Consider the following 21,332-nt stretch of genomic DNA (forward strand, 5'->3'; position numbering starts at 1 on the left):
GTGTCTACAGTTATCGCTTGTGACATTATGACCCTAGCAAAGCTGGCAACAGAAAACCATTCCTTTGGTTTTAGAAGATCTTTGGGGTGAGTGGGGGGAACAGGGGAAAGAAAAGTTAACAAAAATACCGTCTCATAGCAAGAGTCAAAGTTTTTCAACAATCACCATTTTTTTCACCAGCATAACATTAGAATTGACTTTTTGTCTTGCTGACATAGCAACTAAGAAAGCTGTGTTGCATTGACCATATTGATTGTGAACAATGCAGCCATCAGTGGGACTTTGCACCATATATTTTCGATATTGACCTCCCATTCCACGGCTCTATGGGTCTGCTATTGGATTTGGACCGCAGTGTAATAAACAGCTAAGGTTTAATTAATGGTAAATGAATACAAGACATAGGTTATGACTTTAACTAATTAGGGAATTGTTGAATTAAGTCTGCCTTGGAATGCAAGGCAGTACAATCAATATCCAATAAAAGGACTATGTATGTAATTTACCTGCAAATGTGTTTCCAATACCATCAAAGTGAGTTTAAATAAGTAAGATATATGAAAGCCTACTGGAAAAAGATTTCAAAAAGTTAACACTTTGTGGCTTCAGAAAGGGTTTTTCTCCTCGCAGAAGGAATGTCATCTTGAAATACACTCTTCTAACACAGATGGTGACGCTCAGACAGAGCTCTCCCTAAAGGACAGTGCGGACTCGAAATATTTTCCTCGACACTGCACCATCAGCAAAAATTGCCTCTGTCTGTCTACAGAGTATAGGAAACACAAACCAGTACTCCCAACATGAACCAATTAAGTTTAACAGCAAGCTTCCCTTAGGGTATCTTGGTACCCCTTCCGGTACCGTATGTGCAGCAGCCTTTCATTTTTAATCGTGCTGCCCCCCCTTTCCCCACCAGCCCTGGAGAAGCATGCCCAGGTACAAGAAGAGGTCACCACACAAGGGTCTGATCAACCCTGAGCAATCCCCAAGACTACTTCTATTGTATATATCAGCTCACACAGTCCAATTACTCATTCTGTAATCACTCCTCTGAAATAAAAAAAAAAAGAAACCTACCTACTCCCTTGTGGGCATCTACGCTGGTAAACTCTATTGTCCCATTATGGCCCTTCCTAGGATTTTCCTGATACTGTTTGTGGTTCCCATTGGGACAATATCTGTAGGAAAGTCCATAATCTGCAAGATAAACCTGGAAGACATGAACAGACAAATGAATAATGCTTTTGTCCTTTGAAAGTATAACCTTTATAATTAAGTCTTACGAAACTGATAGGTTAAGGACAGCCTTAGATCTAAATTTTATTAAACCAAATGGTGCCTCAGGATAAAATATGTACAACTAGGGGCTATAACAGCTGCCCTCCCCATTTAAATCCTTCCACTACTACACTCTTACCTTATTTCAGAGTTGAGCAGAATTTCAGTCTTTTTATTTTGTTCCTAAGCTCCGTCCTCTCCAGGTGGGCACCCAGACATCATAAACTGCAATATGCCTTTTATGTACCCTCATGTTGCTTATGGGATCCCTTCCTCTCCTTACTTAAACAGGCACATACACACCCTTGTTCAAATTTTCCATCAGCTGAGACTATACTATTTCATAACAGCAGCGCAACTTAAAAGCCACAGAGGAAGAGAAAGGCATAGTCTCCCCAGCTGGACTAGGCACAGGGTTTCAGTGCTAACAGGGACTATGACCACAGGGCTGCTGGGCACTAGCTTAACTGTATTCTCCTCTTTTCGAATGTCGCTATCAGTAACTTTGTACTGGCAACAACTATTTAAACAGAAAGCATAAGATAGAACAGAGCAAGACAAACCAGCCCTCTCCAACCCCATAAGCAATCTTAGAAAATCACTCCTGAATTTCTAATACATTTTAAAAAGGCACAGAACCAGACTTCACTCTAAGCAACTCTGAAGCAAATCCATGGAGCTAAATCAGTGTAAGAGAAAAAAAAAAAAATGTGGGCTCCCACTGTGTATATTGCAGCAAGCTCATATACTCTGCCACAATTATCTTTCCATCTTGGCACAGGTGATTTTTGTTTTACAAGATGCTTCACTATAGGTACCTATATAACCAGATGGAGGACGTCCCACAGTTCTGAATGACGTACCTGGGAGGTGCACTTGCATATTCTTTGGACTTAACTGTGAAAGTATTAACTGACTTTAAACTTAGTCTTACTCACTTTGATGGCATTTGAAGATGAAAACAGAACAGCTCAGGAGAGATGAATTTTACTTTCTGTTCTTCTGCTGCCTGTCAAGACAAACCCGAAGATGTTGTCTGGCTCCTCCTACGCCTCTACTTCTCCACAGGCATAGTACTCGCAGTACTGCCTCCATGTCAATTCTGCCACTCACATAATTTAGACTAAGGGCACAAGTCCACTCTGTGAAGTTCAGATTAACATGTTCTACCCTCCAACAGGGGTGGATTTAATACATGCACGTGGTCAATTACTGCAGTGCAGCTGACAAGCAGTAACTTGTTGAAAGCAGATGGAATTTAATCACAATCTGTCCACCCCACAATATCCCACAGGTTATTTTCTTACTCTGTCATTTTCACACTCCCACCTGGCCTTTGCTCCTTACATTGAACAGTTCTCACATTAGGTAATTGCTTTTTTTTATAAATATCCAAGTATAGTACTTTCGCTTAAAAAAACCCAAAAATGCTATAGACTGTTATTATATTGCCACTGGAACTGATCTCCGGGACAAAAGCTAAACCATCTGAAGACATATAGAGATCATTTCTACTAAATCATATTATATTATAGAGAAAAACTTTCTTATTCGAACCTTAGTTCTGCTTCTGCTTTAGCTAAAACATAGTTTATACTTTAAAACTCTAAAATAAACTCTTCTGGCATGCACTTCTAATTTAATTATGTCACTCCCAGTGGTGGAAAAACAAACAAACAAACAACCCTCAAGAAAGCCTGACACATTATTTTGTAGCACATTCTGTTGAACTACTGATTCCCGTTTGTGCTCCAGGCAGCTTCAAATGCTGGGATGGCTGGTCTCTTGATTTTACTGTTTCTGCTGCAGGATCTGTGCTTATCTGGAGCGTGTAAGCTGGGATACAGCACTCACTTCCTGCAGGGTGATGGCTTTTAAGATTACAGATGATGTTTTTCACCTGACAGACTATACAAACTGTGATACAAGATTAAAGACCGCAGGCACACTTAGAAAATCTGGGACAAGGCATAAACTTTGTTGGGTTGACCAATTTGATTTTCTCCTGCATCCATTCTCCAGTGTATTCTTGATGCTCTGGTACCCGTCCTAATTGAGCCCACAGACAGTGTGAGAGAACTAATTCAAACTACCCTAATATCAAGCTTTGCGAGTCTTCTGCATCCTTTGAGGGATGGGAAGGAGAGAGTAGACTAGAAGGTATAGTCTTCCCAGGCCAAGTGGTATATTTTGCTGGACTATAGATTTCTGACATGTACAGTCGACCAGATACAAGAAGAAATATAGAGCAGAATTCAACCTTCAAAAATTCAGGCTATGCCTTATATTAAAATGAGATTTTAACTGTTAGAAAAAACAATACAAGACAAGCATCTCTGCCAGCTCTTTGATTCTGTCTGGGCTGGGAACCCTAGCTTATGTGATAGACATTCCCATATGGCAGTGGTCTTTCAAACTATCTTAACAACAGGGCATTCAGAAAGTAGACAGAAATATTTGCTAGTCAATCTTGAACTATGTAAAAAAGTTGCCAGTTATCCCACAGATAAATCACAGCAACTATGTGCTCTTAATCCATTTTTAAGCAAAAGCTTAGTAGTAGTATCAGCAGACCAGTATTAAATTCACACTGAAAAACCCCTCTAAAACTGAGAAGTAGCTCTAGATTATCCTGCCTTGACTGATGATGGCAAGGCCTGGAAACCAAGAAGCAACCACTTCTGAAAGGCACTCACATGCAATTGCAACATCTATGATTACACCATAGTTTGCTCCAGAAGTTGGTCATGAGTGTCATTCTTCAGGTTACTTCTAGCTGAGCCATTTGTCACTTCCACAACTTTCACATCAGATTTTTTCCACAACATGCAACTGATGGTAGCTTCTTGGCCACCAACAAAAATCAATCCCCTTCATCTTGTACAAAACCAGTAATACACTGTTACAACCTTGCCACAACCATTATCAGAATGACTACATTATTTTAAATTACCATTAATTTCATTTCATCAATTCTCATTATAACCCTTTCATCATTAAAAAGATATATAGTTCTTTATATTAGTTGTCACTTTTTGATAATGTAACACAGCATGCCCTTCCAGATTTGGTCAGAACATAGAGGGAAGGGGTAGTTAACAAATTTGTAGGTTGTTGGGGTTTTTTTAAGGGTACAGAGAGGGGGAAAAGAAGATGAGTATTAAAGAATATTGAGAAAAAATAAGTCAGTGTCAGTATGTGTTTCAATACCACATGTATTTGTCATCTGCATGCTTTTTTTTAGGAACACCACCACAAATAAGAACAAAAAGAGAATAAAACGAATGCAGAGTAAGATAAACAACACACTTGAAACAAGAAATGGTAACATGGATGATGAAGGTGCAAGAGTGATACAAGCCTGTGTTTAGCTGTCTTACATTGTACACTCCTTCCCCCCTTCAAGTTTCTCTTTTACACATCCCTGTCTGCACTAGACTCAGCAGTGCATAGCACAGTCTGTTATCAATAGATTTTGTTATAGATTAGGAGTCAGATTTCTAAGGTCTTCACACTTAATTTCATGCAAACATTAATGTGCCCATCTTATTCAAGCAAACAGCCACACGGGCACAAATAATTATTTATGTGCACAAGCAACCAGCCATAGATCCAGCAGTCCTCCTGTCCTTTCTGTGCATGACTCCCTCACAATGTTTTATATCTGAAATGCTAAATAGCTGCTAAACATATAAAATCCTTACAGCTTGTATACTTTGTGATATATATCTGTACTGATCTGGGAAGTCATGAGCCTGGCACTTTGGATTCTCATGGTATTCTCTTTACCTTGAAGTATATATTGCAGGAGATTTATTGCTGAAAGTATAACAATACAGTGATTTTCTTTTTACATTTTCTTTCCAATGGTTTCATTACTAGGCTTATGTAATGCATTGTAAATAATTAAGCAGATACCTAATAATAAGAGGCAGATTGGTTGCTAATGGCCATAGAGCTGTCAACTTCAGTTGGCCACTACACTACAAAAAGGCTAAAGGTGGACTGAAGTCCATCCTGGGACAGGAAATCTGAAGTATAGTGTTGGAACAGAAATAGCATCTTTCACAAAACAGAAACCAAGGAAGAAGGAAAGCAGGTTAAACAAAGAAGAGGGAAAGAAACCTTCTGTGACTTGTCATTGGCAAGTCCCGATGCTAGAATCTATTGAACTCCAAGGTATTTGGGCCATTACTATGAAAAAAAGTTAAAACAGTGTAAACAGATCTATCCAAACGTAGCAGTAGGATTGATGAAAGAAAATTAAAGCCATACAGCTGTGAAGCTACATCCCAGATCAGGGGTGTAGCCAGCATCCATGAGTTAAGACTCAACTGTATGGTATTTCTGCATGCTGTATCCTTCCTAAAAACAGGAGGACAGAAAAGATTTTAATTTTTCTCAATTGACCTGCTCTTTAGGAAACCTGTCATACTGAACCAAAGAGCAGGAATCACAGTGATTCATCTCCCAGTGAAAAATGGCTTAAAGTTGGAATTGTTTTCATACATGTATCTTCTATGCTGGTCTACTGAAAGCTGGTCTTAAAAGTAAACATTTTGAAACATTTTTGTGTTCTTTTTTTACCTTTTGTGATAGGGCTATCTATGATACTCAAGTCTGAGAGTTTTATTCTGCAGCTGTCTTGTCTAAGAAAGACTTAAAATCAAAATCAGAACTGAGGTGCAAGTGCAATTAAAATTTACAGCTTAAAAATCCAAATAGGCAACTTCTGCTACGGTCTTGAGTCTGCAACACTGCAGCATTTCTGCTCATATATTCCACGGGGGGTGGGGGGAAGAGAAGACACTAAAAAGTAATTGTTTTGAAGAGGCATTCTTCCAAACTTTACTTCATTTATTAAAAAACTCTGATTTTAAGCTTTTGTGTGATGACCACTTGTCCCTTTTAGTAGTATCACAATTTAAATTCGTTTAATGGATTTTAATTTCTCTTTTAGAGGCTATATCAATAATGCTTTTTCTGCTTTATCATACAAACAGTTACTACTATTCACAGAATTATCTTTAACTTGCTGCAATACTGAGACAGTACTTCACTTGTTCTATAATTTATAGGTCTGATCACTTCAAGTTTTCTTTCAGGCCTCCCCGAGATTCATGGGCTGTGTACTTCCCTCAGCACATCACTCCTATTCTGTCAGTCATTGTGCTGGGTCCATGTTCAGAAACATATTCACTATAGAATTGATCTTTTGACCTGTAACTCAGAATGGCCTCACTCCCTTCTATTGAACAGATTGCAACAAGCTGTTCTTTGAGGTCAACTGATTCTGATCTTCTAACCATTTCTAAACATCATTTGGAGGTCACAGAGTGACAGAACCTTTATTTGTTTCTCTGCCTTGCCACAGAAGGTAGGGGATAGCAGTATGGATGTCACATGTTCTTTCAAAAAAGTGGGCCATGATATTTATTGGCTGTGATGAAAATTTACCAGGCTAATTTACAGAAGAGAGAACGTAGCAGCAGAAAGTCCAACACAGAAAAATGACCTTTTTTGGAACTGCAGGAAGTCAGTCACAAATTCACACATAATAGTACACATGACCAGCCACTAAATCACAAACAAATAGCAAAGTTGTGTATAAAGATACACATGCTTTTTCGAACAGAGATTTCTGTCTCTTCACTAAAACAGAATATTGAAATACATTTTTAATATATTTTTTATTTTTAAGCAATTAGATATGGTTTTCTTTTAAAAACAAATTTCTAGAATTAAAGAACACTTCCAATTTTTTTTTCTCTTAAAATCCTAGACCCTAAAGAGCAAGAACCCACTAGCATAAAATTCTTAATAAAAGCTCACCACAGAAATTGTTAGGTCAGACAGCTTTATTATGCCAACTCCCACCAAGCCACAGGTATCTCAGCTTGTATTCCTGATTCTGAGTTTGCCACTGGCTAAATGCTCTCACTCCCTATTTATGCAATTAGTTTGATCACTTTACCTCCTAGTTCCATTGTTTTAAAAAAACAAGACCAAGGCAACCTAGCTATCCCCCACTTCAACAGAGAGAGAAGGTTGGACAAAACACTTCACAGGCATTTGGTAGCAATAACAGTGTCTGAAGTTTTATCTGAAGTGTCTAAGCTTAGCACAAGATTCCCAAATTAAAATACAGCATCACCAACAGTTTAGAGGATATGGGACAGGATATTCCATATTGTTGTCATATTTAGTCAGTTGTAAAGCTTCCCAAAATACCGTTATGGTAAATACATAATACATTCAGCTTACTGGCATGTTATAAAGACAACTTGATTTGTAGAAAAGGCTGTCACAACATCATGAAGTCTTACATAGGAACTGGACACATTTGGAATAGAAAGAAGCAGATTTCATGTCAGAATTACATGCAAATTAATGGCACATGCAAATAGCCAGGACATGACAAATGCAAAATCATCTGTGCAAATATACATACACAGTTCTGAATACCAGAATCTGTGTGGGGATATTTTCTAGTACTGCTCCTAACCCAGGTAAAGAACACTTATTATACGGGGGCAGACAGAAGATCAGAGTCAACAATTTCAGAGGAAGGATATTATGTATATGTAAATCTGCTATTTTGAAAGTTTTAGCTGTGGTGTTGGTGAACTTATTCCTTCTTTTCATGCTCCCCAAGCCACAGAGCATACGTGTTTCAAGACACTGTGCAAGCTGTGTCCGGAGAATGTTTTTTTTATTTGACCAGAAACAGTCCCATTAAGCCATCTGCCCTGCTGTGTAAGCTAAATATAGTACACGTTACCTTAAAATACATTTAGAAATAACCATCACTGTCTACATGGCACTAGACTGGTATAGTTATCATGGCTTCAGTGAAACCAACAGACCTGTGGCCACTTGCAGAATTTCTGGGGCCCATGACTGGGAAGTTTACCTGTATATCTGAACAGCTCTAAGTTTTCTTAAGTATACAGAAATGAAAGCTTAATTCATACCTTACAAATGCAAGCAAACATTAGAAAGTCTCTCTTGTGAGCTCTTCTGAATTAGAATGAGAACTTTTTTTGTTTTAAACAGAATTATTTCAGTGGAAAATAAATTTTACTGAAACAAAATTCTGCACAAAACCTCAGCAATAACATACACTTTGTATGTGTTGAGCTAAGAGCTACTTAAATTGGAATATCTATTGATTTCTTTTATTTAATAAATATCACAAATTATATTTTCACCTAAAACCTCTGTCTAGTAACTCACAAGTATCTTATTTTTAATCTGTCAATGAACTCACTACTCATGAAAACAAAATACTAGTAGTACAATCTTCATGCAGACACCATGAGAAAAAAATCAGAATAACCCCACAATCTATCTAATTCAAAACCAGCTGATCAAAGTCGACTACATCTTAAAATTTTATGACTACTGAAAATGGACACTTCCAAAATTATTTCAATGTGAAAAACAGCAGCATAACTTGCTGTCATAAAAATACACAATAGCCAAAGCAAAAAAAAAAAAAGTCATTTGAGTTATGTTAATGGGATTGAGTAGCAGATCGTTTTGCCTCTAAATAGCCTTCTTTCCTTTGGATTCAGCAGGCTGGTAAACACCATAAACTGAGATTATGTACTGTCTGCTACCACATCTGAAAACATGGCTGTTTTAAACAGTCATGATAGTTTTCAAACTATGTGGTTTAGAAAGCTGAAAAGCTAAATTTGAATCAACCCTTTAACTTGAAACTTATAAAAAAGCAGATATAGTTCAATGGTTCAGCCTCTGATGGCAGTGAGCTGTTTTGCAAGATCTGTTTCTTCATCACTGCAGTGGAAAAACAAAGACTGAAAGGAGAAGCATTGCTTACAGCTAGTTATGTTTAAGTGAAGTTGGAGATATCCTTTTTTCCTAAAAGATTTTTTTTTCCAAGAAGAGAGCATACTTACATTTTATTAACTGAAGAAAAAAGACATAGTAAGAGCATGTAGAGTATGACAGGATCAAGATTTGTTTCAAAACATTTCACCAAAACACTTCAAATTCAAGGCTAGCTTTAGGCTTTAGAGTGTTAGAGAGTAGCAATCTTAATCCTACTCACCCGCTATATCCACTACAATGAGCAGGACATAAGAGTTAGTAGCATGGAAACACAATTCATGACAATATTTGAAAGCTAGAAATTCCCAAGAATGAAAACACAATGGGCCACATCCTTAAACTCTACTAATATACTTAAACTGGCATAACCTAGAACAGCAGTTAAATCCTCTGACCTACTATCTCGATTAGCTTACCTGTCCATACCACTATCCCAGTCAGCAGAGCACAAAGGGAACAAAGCAGAGTCTTGTCCTGCTTCTTTCTCAAATCTTAAGCTCTACAGAGCCACCCTCACATTTGTTGTGAGAGGATGTGAAAGGTCTTGCATAAACTTCTTTTAATATGTGAATTGTTAGCATAGGATACACACAACTTAAAACCATTAAACAGTTATAAACACATTAGAGTAACAGTGTAGATAAGTAAACATGCTTACCTCATGTGGATTGGTGTAGCCCAAAAGTAGATTTGCTGCTTTAATGTCACCATGAACATACTCATTTTCATGTATATATTCCAAAGTATCCAACTAGGAAAGGATTTAGAACAGAAAAGAAAACATCATCATCTTCTGCCTTCTGCCCCTAACCCTACCACCAAATATTTCTCACTTACATATTATTATTTAGGTTAAAAGGAAATTTTTGAGATGTCCAGTCTAAAACCCCTGCTTTAAGCAGGACTAATGTAAGTTAGATCAGGTAGTGTAAGAGATAGAATAGTCAAGCTTTAAAAGTCCCCAAGAATGGATGTTTCACAACCTCTGAGAAGCATAAGACATTCTTTCTGTGAAAATGTTTCCTTTACATTCAGAGTTCCTCTTCTTGCAACTCACAGCCATTGCCTCTACTCCATTTGCTGTGTACCTCTGTTCAGTAACAGATAGCAGTCTTTCACAACATAAATGATATTACAAAGGAGCACATACAAAATCTTCCGTTAGTGTGTGCCAGTCTACACACATTTGAAACCAAAACTGGTATTTGCAGACTAGCCTAATGCTGGCCTGTACAATCAGTGAGTTCAGAAAAAAAACACACTGAAAATTTTGCATTCAGGCATGCAATTGTGAACTTTGACAAATACAGATGTCTAATACAATACCCTTCAGACACTCGAAAATCAATACATGTTAAAGCATATACACACCTCAGTCTAGACACATTTTGAAGTTTATGGTCTATGTTTTAACCTATTAGAAAAAAAAAATTGGTTTGAGCCCACCAACTTCCAGTCTGCAAGGGGTTTTGATTTTGAACTTAATACTCGTTTTATTTTTAAAAATAATTAAAAATAAGAAAAGGCATAGCATTTACACGTGTTCAAGTCTAAACTCAAGACCTACCTAAAGGAACTATATTAGAAATAAAATTTTCAAGTTGAATTCAGCAAATTCGAGGCATAGCAATTTCCAATCTCTGTGTACATACCATTCGTGCCCCAAGTTGCAGAACAGTCTCCTTCTTAAATCTGCTTCCACAATCTTCAAAGATTCTTTGAAGGTCTTCCCCTAGTCTCTCCATGACCATGAATCTATAGCTACCAGGAAATACATAAAAAGGAGGAATCCTTTAAGACAAATCTGCAAATTTGTGTCAGATTGATAGGACATATCTCCATTTTGTTGAAAATGGATCTTAGTCAATTTGAGGCCTAATTACAATTCATTTATTACCTTTTTCCCTTGTACTCAGTCAAGCCTGATCCCCAGAACACTGGAATTCCTAAACATCTTATTTTTTTGAGATTCATCCATTTTCTTACTGTAATAATAATAAAAAGATAACATTGGATTAAAGGTAATTAGAGAATTTTAGGTTTGGTGTGGGGTTTTGTTTTAGCTATAAAGTGAAGACTTTGAATGAAACAAATGGGACTTATTTGGCAGTTTGTGTAGTAAACAATTCAGACCATAACTTTACTGTGAAGTTCTCTACATTCTTGAAAACATGAAGCAGTTTTTTGCTCTAGCAGTGGGGTGCTTTGTTCCCTTAAAAGAATGATAAGCAATTGCGAACAGCTGAAGAAATAATTCCTTTAGAAGTTCTAGTTTATTCAATACTTATGTCTACCAGCAATCTAAGTTATCCGAAGTCTTTAGGACAGTTCCCATTAATAAATCACATCCATGCTTAAGTGTCTGCAGAATCAAGTGCCTTGACTACTACTAAATCCTGTGATGATTACACACACACTTAGCTCTGTACATGGAAATAATTACTAGCAGAAATATGGTCACCAATTAGTCCACGTAGTACCTCTGTTCTAAGGCTGGCCTCTCTCTGGAGTCCAATCATTGTTGTGCACTCTGAAGCCTGCACATAATAAATTTGGCACACTTCTCTTCTCCATTCTGATCAGAAAGGACAAGAATGACATCCAAGTAAAGAAAACTATAGCAATCTAAAAATCATTATAGCACCAACTAGGATCAGTTCTGTGTATATGAAATGAGTTGATAGCCAACAGTTCTTATCAGAATTAGTTAAACTTGTCCTGAAATCTACCCGAATCAGAACTGACCTATTACTTACTATGTTCTTGTTTTGCAGCCCTCTGGTAAAATTTCAGTTCAGAAAATAAGGGACCATTTTCAAGATATTCCTATTGAGAAATAAACAAACTTAGTATCATAAAATGCACTAGAAAGACAACGGTCTCTGAAGAAAAGTGTATGAGAAATTAAAAGAGTGACACTCCCTTTTTTCCCCACCTCCCATATACCATGCTATCTGAAATGTAATTTTAGTAAGTAGCTAAAAAGTTGTTTGACATCACCTTTTCACAAACAACACAGATTCTTTCAGGAATTAACATAGTATTTTCAGAAATATTGTAAATCAGGTGTGTTTAAGTTCAGAGTCTGATTTTTCCTTACTGAACTGCTGAGGGAAGTAATCAAGGAAAGGAAAGAATTAAGCCAAGGAAATCCTGTGTGTCATGGAAATGCCAAATATATCCCCAAGCAAGAAAAGCATATCAAGATATAAAAAATAGGTAAAAAAACAAAAGCCCCAAGCATGCAATACAGACCCAATGTTGACAATAAGAATAGATAATTAAGAGAGAGAACTGCATACAAGCTAACAATTTAGAAATGAGATCGACAGATTACCACTTTAATTACATGCACTGCATCATCTTCTACAGGAACATGAATTTGAGGGGAAGCTGCAAAATGAGAAAGAGATGAGGATCAAGCTGTGTGCAACAAAATATAATTGCAAACAAAGGCCAAGCTAACATTGCATAAGGTGACCAAAATAATACAGGACAAAGATACCCAATATTTTGTCTGAATTTCTTCTTTTGAAGGTCAGAGTTTTGCCAAGTTGAAAGAAAAAACTAAAACCACACACACACACACAGAAGTTTTAATCAAGTACACAAGCAATTTTAACCCACATTTTCAGAACTCTCTCCCTCAATGCTAACTAAGGAGTAAGCAGGATGTCCCTACTGCACGTTTGTACCACAATGAAGTATACCATTATAACAGACTATGTTTGAGTCATTCCAGTCAATTGGATAACCTCTGTATTTGGTTGCTGCCAACCCACTGTCGTGACAAAGACATCGCTTAAAAGTTATGACCTACATTATGCCTCTAGACAGGATTGTCTGCTTTCCTCTATTACAAATTAATTTGGCCTTAGAACCTTGATTTCTATTCTGACATTATTTAGACACTGGACTAAGTTAGGGATAGCACAGCCGCCACCTGCCTAAAGGGAAGATAAGGGATTGTGCCTCTTAGTGCAAGTAGAAATTTCAAAACAATAATTGACCACATGTTCCAATTACAGCCCAGGAGACAGAACCTCTCTGCACAGACAATGCAATCCTATTTTCTTCTGACCCTGAGAGAACTATCAGTTCTCTCTGATACTACTGAAGCTACACGAAGCTACACTGGGATTAAAATTTAATGAGACTAAATCATCTTTTAGAATCATCACTGAAAAAAACTAAAAAGAATACAGTTCCTAGGAAATAAGTGTTCCTTTCAAACTTCTTATAATGATCAAATACCAACAACAGTCCAGGTGTGAAACACTTCAACTATCTGCACACACAAAAATAGACCACTTTTATCCACATAATAAAAATCAAGTAAACTTTAATCTAATCAAACCATCAAAGCTTAATTTTTTTGATGATCAGGGCATAAAAAATATTTTTACAATGAACAGACTCCTTCAGCTGCTATTTTCCTTCAATTCTATTTACAGTCTGTGTTGAATACCGCAGCATACACACCCCAAACACCCACAGGGTCCCCACTGCCTTCTCCTTGACACCTCCCTACGTGAATGCTTTTATGCGAATTACACATTAAGATAAAAATGAACATATCCTAGAACAGTAGCTCTGGAAGGTGTGAACTATCCATAGACTCAGACCAGTAGCAGCCACATTCAGAACACAATTTAAAACTATCATACAACCAGGAAGGATAGTCTGGTAAACTTTGTTGTTACCATATTCTTGTACTGAACTGGGAATTAAGGTACGGGCACTTACGTCTTTATCTTTCTCTGCCACATGTAAACTATGCATTAACAGCTGAAGACATTCTTTTAAAGGAACACATCCCCTGTATTTTCATTGTATTCAACAACATCACATTACCCAAACAGAATTAGGTGTGCTCCCTTACTGACACATCAGAAAAGAACCTGTGTATAAAAAAGTGTATTTTAATATCAAGTTACTTAACAGAGGTTTGATAGGTATATAGCAGTATCAAATTTTAATGTATCTGAAAGAGGCTGATCTAACTTCCCTGTAGACATCTTGACATTTTATAAAGAAAGGCCTTGTTCACTGTAATCTGGAACAGACAATAACAGCTGTCAGGGTAACGAAGAAGAGCAATTAACAGGAGGAAGCCCAGCAAAAGGGCCTAACCCCCATGGTTCTTACACTAGGCGAGTGTGGATGCTTTCTGGAGTCACACTGAAAGAACATCCTGAAGAAAAATAAAACCAAAACTAACTGGCAATCGTTACAATGTGAAAAGGGAGAAAAGACAGACAAAGCTCAATGAATACAGGAACAGATGCTCCACAAAACGAGTAACATGACATTCACATCTACAAAAGGAGAAATGGTATTATTGTTTTTACTGCACATACATGAAACAAGGCACAACATTCACAATGAATGACACTCCAAACTTCTTACACAGATAATGCTTAGACAATAATTACACACATACAGATAAGCATATATACTGTTTTGTTATCATTCATATATCAGGCAGCAATATTTTAACCGTAGCTCAGAAATAAGAGACTAATTTTTGTCCATAATTATACAAAAAAATTTTTTTAAATCGTCTCATTACTATGTATAGTTACTTAACAGTCTGGAAAGGCTCCCACGGTTTAACAAACAGTCTGATTACATACCTCATAGACCACCACCACATACTCTCCTGCGAGTTTAGCTCATAGTTAATTACTGTATACTTGTAATTAGCCATGTGCTAGCCTTGTTCTGTGTGGTGGCACATGGCTATTTATAATATTACAATCAGTTAAATGCTAGACTGCAGGACAGTAAGCAGAGACCCTGCAGGAGAGCAATGCTGTAGGGAAGAGGTCTCTGATGGTATACAAGTACACACAGAGTACCAGGAGCACTATATGGCAAGATTATGTTTGCAAAGGATATCTTAAAATAGCATAACAAGTGTGAGGGTTCCTAGTTTACAGTTGATGTTGCTTTTATGAACTAGAGATGCACAATCTCCTTACATCGGGGGGAGGGATGTTGATGCATGCACAAAATCAAAACAATTGTCTGCATAATCGTTAACTGGGAACACTGGTGCAAGATGAAGCTGTGTAGGGGGGCTGTGGCTGTTTCCATCTCATGCCCAGACCAGTCTTAGAAAACATTTGCAAAGGCCACAGCTCTGTTTTCCCTTCCTCCCCTTCATCCCACAATTACATCTGCCATGCCAGTGAAAAGTATATGAATTTAAAGTATACTCCAAAATAAAGCAGTGCAGTAAGATTCACATTCTTTGCCACAATTTCCAACTGTTTTGCCTACACAACACAGCAAATAACTTACCTCAAATTAACCCTGTCCAGAATTCCCTAGTTTCATCCAGGCACAGCATTTATTGGTTTATTATCCACTTTAATCATGACTTTCATCTGTTTTGTTGCTAAGTGCCACAAACTTAATTAATGTAGCCTTCTAAATGTTAATATGACACAGTAACAAAAGAGTATTTCAGGATTAACTGCAATTTCCTATAACCACACAGCACAATTGCATGCAGACTGACAAAGAAACGTGCCAATTCTATTTGCCAGTTCAGACATGCTTGTTGTAGTTTTAGCAGTTTATTTGTGAAGTCACATTTGGAATATGGTGAAATATTTTCAATGGCTCTCACAGAACCAGTTTTGTTGACAAAGTTTACACAGTGGAAAAGAAAACAGCATTGATTTAGCAGTTTGAGAAAACATCCCTGCTCCTGTCCACAGCTGGTATCTTTGCCACTGCTGGATATTTTGAGGATATTTCTTTGTTTGGGAAACAAGAATAAAATTATTTTCAGAAGTTCTTAGGTTGCTAGTAATTTATTTTTGCTTTGTTTCATTGGTTAACTAATCCTGAAGAGTGACATTGACAGCTTAAGTTTTTTTCAGAAACAAAAGCTAACCTCAAAAATACCACCCTTTGAAGTTAAATGCTGCCTATAAAAAAAAAAAAAAGCCTGAAAAAGTCTGACCCCATTTAAGTCAAGCCAAGAGCTGTTAAATTCAGTGGCTAACAAACAGGGAGGTGGGCGGGGTAAGGGGGGGAGTGTTGTCCAGAGCATCTAACAATAAAAAACGATCCAAGTTTCAGGAATATAGTTACTAAAAACAAAATGCACACAAATAAATAAAAAATAGCATCTGCTACTTAACACACAACTTCAAGTATTTCCTACATATGGAGGGCACTAAGGCAAATATTTAAAAGGCAAACAAAGCACATTGCTTCCCCCTTCCCACCTTCACAATATCCAGTATTTCCCAAGAACTGAAACATTCCACGCTTCAAGGGTGTTGTCCGGAAGAAGACCAGCTTCTCTGTTCACATTGTTACTTTAAAGATGCATCCTCATTTCCTGGACAGACTCTTTTCTGAGCAGTGTTTATGAATAGTGGTTTTCTTCTACATCCTTCTTCTGGGCAGCTTTATGAATGCAGAGTTTTATTATATAAATTACACACACATAACCCTCTGTACTGTGCTTACGAAACCATCTTCCACAAGACCCAACTAAACTGTTTTTGGTAGAAAATAGTGCTCAACTGCTAAACTGTTTTGCATATAACTGCAAATGCCTCCAAGTTAAGAACATTCAGTTCTAGTAGGAAATGTCACTATATTTCTTACTCATCTTTCCACAAAATTGTAATCTTGATTCACTAGAGTAAAAGTTTTGTATTCCACAGCAATGGAAGCCACCATTTGACTTTCAAAGTTAATTACTCTCAGCTGGAATAGGTATGACACATCCTTTAACCCCCAGCAGAAAAGCTATGCATGGCCTGCTCTTACAGCACTCTCAGATGGGAGTCCAAGCTCCTAATATTTAAAACTTGATGCACAAACTGTTTTCTGGCAAGATTCTGCTCCAGCACATCTGCTAGTCTGACATGGTGCCCGCTCAGAAGATACTATGCCAGTTTCAGTGGGGTACAGGTGCCAAAGACGGCTGAAGGGAGTGTCTTCCATAAGGCAACAGGTGCCCTATCTTTCATCCAAAGTTTTTCCTGTTACCATATAACACTGCTCAGAAATACATCCACCAGTGAAAAAAAAAAAAAAAAAACCACACAAAAAAACCAAGCCTGCTGTCTTGACTTTCTAGTTTTACTTAGCATACCAAGGTCTTGGTCCCTGACCAGAACTCTTGCAAAGTGGACTAATGAAGAGCAAGACAACAGCTCCCAAATCACAGGTACACACATACTGGGGGGGGAGCAGGGAGAGGCGAGAAGGGAACCAAACCACAACACATGATGTGGCAGAACACTAAAGTGTAATAGTAATTATCTCTGCAACTTTGTAACAGGCTTTAGATTATTATGTAAAAATGAGTTATGCTTTCAAAGCTAAGACTTATAGCCTAAGAGGACCAAAAAAGAAGAGGGATGATTCAAGAGGAAGCAGTCACCAGCAAGAACTCAAAGTAGGGAATATTTCCTCTTTAGCAGATGGAGTAGGCCGATCCTGTAGCATGTGGTCAGACCTAAGTAACCATCGAGTAGCAAAATCAGGCTAATCTTACAATTTAATTTCCTCATAGACAGGATGAAAAATTAGGTAATCTGCTTGCTATACCTGTATTTATACAGTTTAATATTAGTGACTAGATAAAAAGACTCTTTCCTGAAGTGGGGTTTATCTGCCAATCAATTTATTTTCACACCAAGTTTCCCACTTGCAGGTGCAAGGAGACGTGCTGAAATGTATTTTAACACATGAAGGTTAAGAAAAATCTATTCCTAACGAGACAATTACTTGCTAGTGCTATTAATTACAGGGTTTTGCTATTAATATTCTTCTTTCCATTGAGTTTATAAAAATCATGCTGAATGTATGTTTTTTGGTATAATTTTTACTGCATTTTTAATCCGTTTTCTGCACTATAGTAAATATTTTCAGTGTAGTTAATTTAGGCAATTTTTGAAGCACTTCATTTCTCTAGTACCAATTGCTAAAGCCAGCTTCCTAACACAAAACAAGGAATGAACAGTATGACAATGACAGAATGTACTTCCATCAATGTTTCTCTTCCCTGACAAATGTACACTTCTGCTCACAGCTATAAAAATTATCTATGGAAACTACTCTGAAATAGAAATCAACTTTATTTCATGCCTCAGCCTGATTCCCAGAACACCAAGCCTCAGAATATCAACGTCAGAGTGTACTATGGTCCAAGCCTAAAAGCAGAAAAGGCCAAAACCACACCCCTTCCCTACCTCCACCATGAGCAGAGCTCCCTGTGCTGCTGGTATTAAAAGACAATATTCACCCATTTAATCACTGTTTACTGCTCAAGCAGATATTCTTTGCCTCTTCTTGGAAAATGGGAGGAAAAAAGAAAAGGATAGTGTGCTGGCTACACTGGTGACAGATCTCCAAGCAGGGCAGAATTATCACCAATTACAGCTTTATCAATATGTACTCTCCTGAGCTTTCCATATTGTAACAACACATGCAAAACCAGCAGTCAAACAGCAACACATAAATACCTGCTGCAAAGCCACCTATGAAAAACAGTTTCAAAACTCTTAGTTTTCACCTATCACTCACAAAGACCCATTACAATACACAGGTATAAAACAATTAAAACACATTTACAAAGTAGTAAGTTTTATTGTAGAAGACATTATCTAACAAACATGTGTACACATATATATATATAATATTTTGCAGAACCATCAGTTTCCATAAGAAATAAGCCTGTGAGAAGATAGTGCTGTGTACAGCAGATTTCACTGTGACACTGGAATCTTAACAAAACATTGTGTGACCCTTCTGCATTTAAATTTTCAGTCCAAATTGTGCATTAATAGAGTGCTTGCAGCAGGATTAGAGAATGATTTATATAAAGACTAGTGTTAATTACTGACTGTGATCAGGAAGATAAATGAGACAATGTAAAACTCTCAATAGCACCCTCCTCAACTCTTGCTTAATCTTCCAATGTACTGCCACAGTTCTCCACAGGGCTACAAACTAGTCGTGAGACCACCAATATGTACTCTATTATGTTTCCCCTTATCAAAGTTCTGTCTGAGGTGCCAAACAGCAAATCAGCACCAGTAACAAAAATAAAATAAAACTTCCAATATACAACAGCATGGTTAATTCCTGTTTATGATCTAATAAAAATCAATATTTGTAAGCCTTCTGCTGCTGTATTTGCTCTGGTCAAGATAAAAATACAAAGGAAATCCAAGGTAAGGAACAAGTTAACAAAGAAATAGACAAGATGGCACAGACAGGAAAGACAGAATTAGAAAACCAAGGAAAACATTTGTGAGGCAGGGCAGAACTTGTGGTAACTGTCACCTACACAATTAGAAGTTTAGAAGTCCTACACCTGAAGAGACTATGTGCATCCTAGGACTTAGGGTCGGTAAATGGCTTTCAGCAGCTTTGATTTAGTGAATAGAACCTTCCATGGAATGCATCCCTCGTAAATATATTTTTCAGAGGGACTGTAAAATTTCTCAAGAACATTGTTACAGATTAATGGAGTATGGAGTACCCTTAATGGGAAATTAAGCTATAACAACGCACATCAAAATCTTTACACCGCTACTGTAAAAATACTTATTAAAAGATATAGCCAGCAAAGTTAACCTTTTATAAAAGGGCTGTGCTGTTCATATCTAGCAGGCAGTTGAACACGTCTCCACTCTCCCATCTTCCCACCTCTCTACAGCTCTGAGTTAGCTTCTCACTGAAAGTTTAGTGGTCCTCTCACATCTTGCTGTATATGCACTAAAAACTAGTCTGAACAGCACAGAGAAAGAAGGTGCCTCTCAGCACCAAGCACCCCTATGTTACTCTCAAGGGTTCATCATCTATTATCATTAAGAGATCAACTGAAAAAAAACCAAGAGTGGGAAACAATCAAAACTCTGTTTTCCATGGCAGAAACATACAAAAAAGGAAAAGCTTAAAAGAAGGTATCGCTGATTTATACATAAAAGGAAGTTAATTTATGTATAGGAGTGACTTGCTTATCAAGTTTCAAACATAAATGCTCCAAATAGAGAGTTAACACAGCTCTAACTTAAAAAGATCATGTTTGGCTCCAGGGATGATGTACTAAACTCTTCTAGACAATTCTTTACTGCTGTCTTAATACAAGCTCAATTTAGTCCCTAACAGTCACTGTGGACTAGTTTGCCTGTCAACACAAGATTTGCTCTTTCCTAGATAGAGACCAGCAATATTAACATACATTATACCCCCTCCAGTGACCCAGAATGCTTTAAAAACTTCCTTTCAGAATCATCCGTTCCTTATAAAACACAGACTGAGTGAAATGCAGCAGCTTCTTCTGAAAAAAACACAGAAACCTAACCAGGCTATAGCAAATAAAGAACAGCATTTCCACCTCTAGTGAAAGGTTTTAATTCATAGGCAACATTCAGCTAACTACTTTTACATTTCTTGGATGAAAAATGATTTAGTCTCTGCCACAAGATAATACTTCCAATAACTGGAAACCCAAAGAGTACTCCAGAGCACAAGACTGGCATAAGTCCAAAGGGGCATCTAACGAAAGCATCACCATTACTTTGAAGAGCATCACCTGAGAGTGCTCTTCGGCAGTCTTTGACAGCAGCAGCACCTTGCCTACCCCACTCAAGCTCCATAGAAAAGTGGACTAAGAGCCAGCAAACTGGGCTGGACAGCCCATGGAGAATATGCTGCACTATCAGCAATGCTTCTGAACAAAGACACCCAACAGGGTTCTGCAAACGTCTGAAAACCACACTCGGACACAAACGACCACCTGCATGTAAACAATAGTAACTTTTAAAGCCCATTCTGTCTTATGTAAAAAAGTTACAAAGAAATTCAAAAGTCCCCTTTCTAATCACCACCAGGATTTTACCTAAATAGATCAAGCCAAATCCTCCCTGGCCGATTTGACTGCCCAGCCTCCAGACTTTTCCTTCGGTGTCTTTCAGAATCATGTCTCTTGGGAGAGGAACTGGCAGCTTGCCTCTGCCGCGATCCTTAGGCGGCATCGCACCTGGGGAGAGGGAACGAAAGAAAAAGCTGACTTTCATCAGAAGATGCAATATTCCTCGATGTCCTTTGCCCCACAGGCACCGAGCAGGGGCCCAGCTCTCCGCGGCCTCCCCGGGCGATCCCCTCAGGGCGGCAGCCGGGCGCCGGGAGGCTCTCCTCCGCCTGAGGGCCAA

The 21,332-nt window shown here is 37.8% G+C and overlaps 1 protein-coding gene across 1 annotated transcript; it reads right to left on the reverse strand.

The window, feature by feature from the left end:
• Positions 1–1,077: 1,077 nt before the first annotated feature.
• On the reverse strand, positions 1,078–21,155 carry LOC104463956 (serine/threonine-protein kinase VRK2-like; the record flags this gene model as incomplete). Its single annotated transcript, XM_010076487.1, has 7 exons — positions 21,020–21,155; positions 12,473–12,528; positions 11,892–11,961; positions 11,033–11,120; positions 10,788–10,896; positions 9,794–9,886; positions 1,078–1,210 (listed from the first exon to the last, which is right to left on the reverse strand). Coding segments are annotated over exons 1-7 (685 nt in total), but the record flags the coding sequence as incomplete, so codon positions are not given.
• Positions 21,156–21,332: the final 177 nt, after the last annotated feature.

The sequence above is a fragment of the Pterocles gutturalis genome, unplaced genomic scaffold (genome assembly GCF_000699245.1).
Source record: "Pterocles gutturalis isolate BGI_N339 unplaced genomic scaffold, ASM69924v1 scaffold34123, whole genome shotgun sequence".
Classification (NCBI taxonomy): domain Eukaryota; kingdom Metazoa; phylum Chordata; class Aves; order Pterocliformes; family Pteroclidae; genus Pterocles; species Pterocles gutturalis.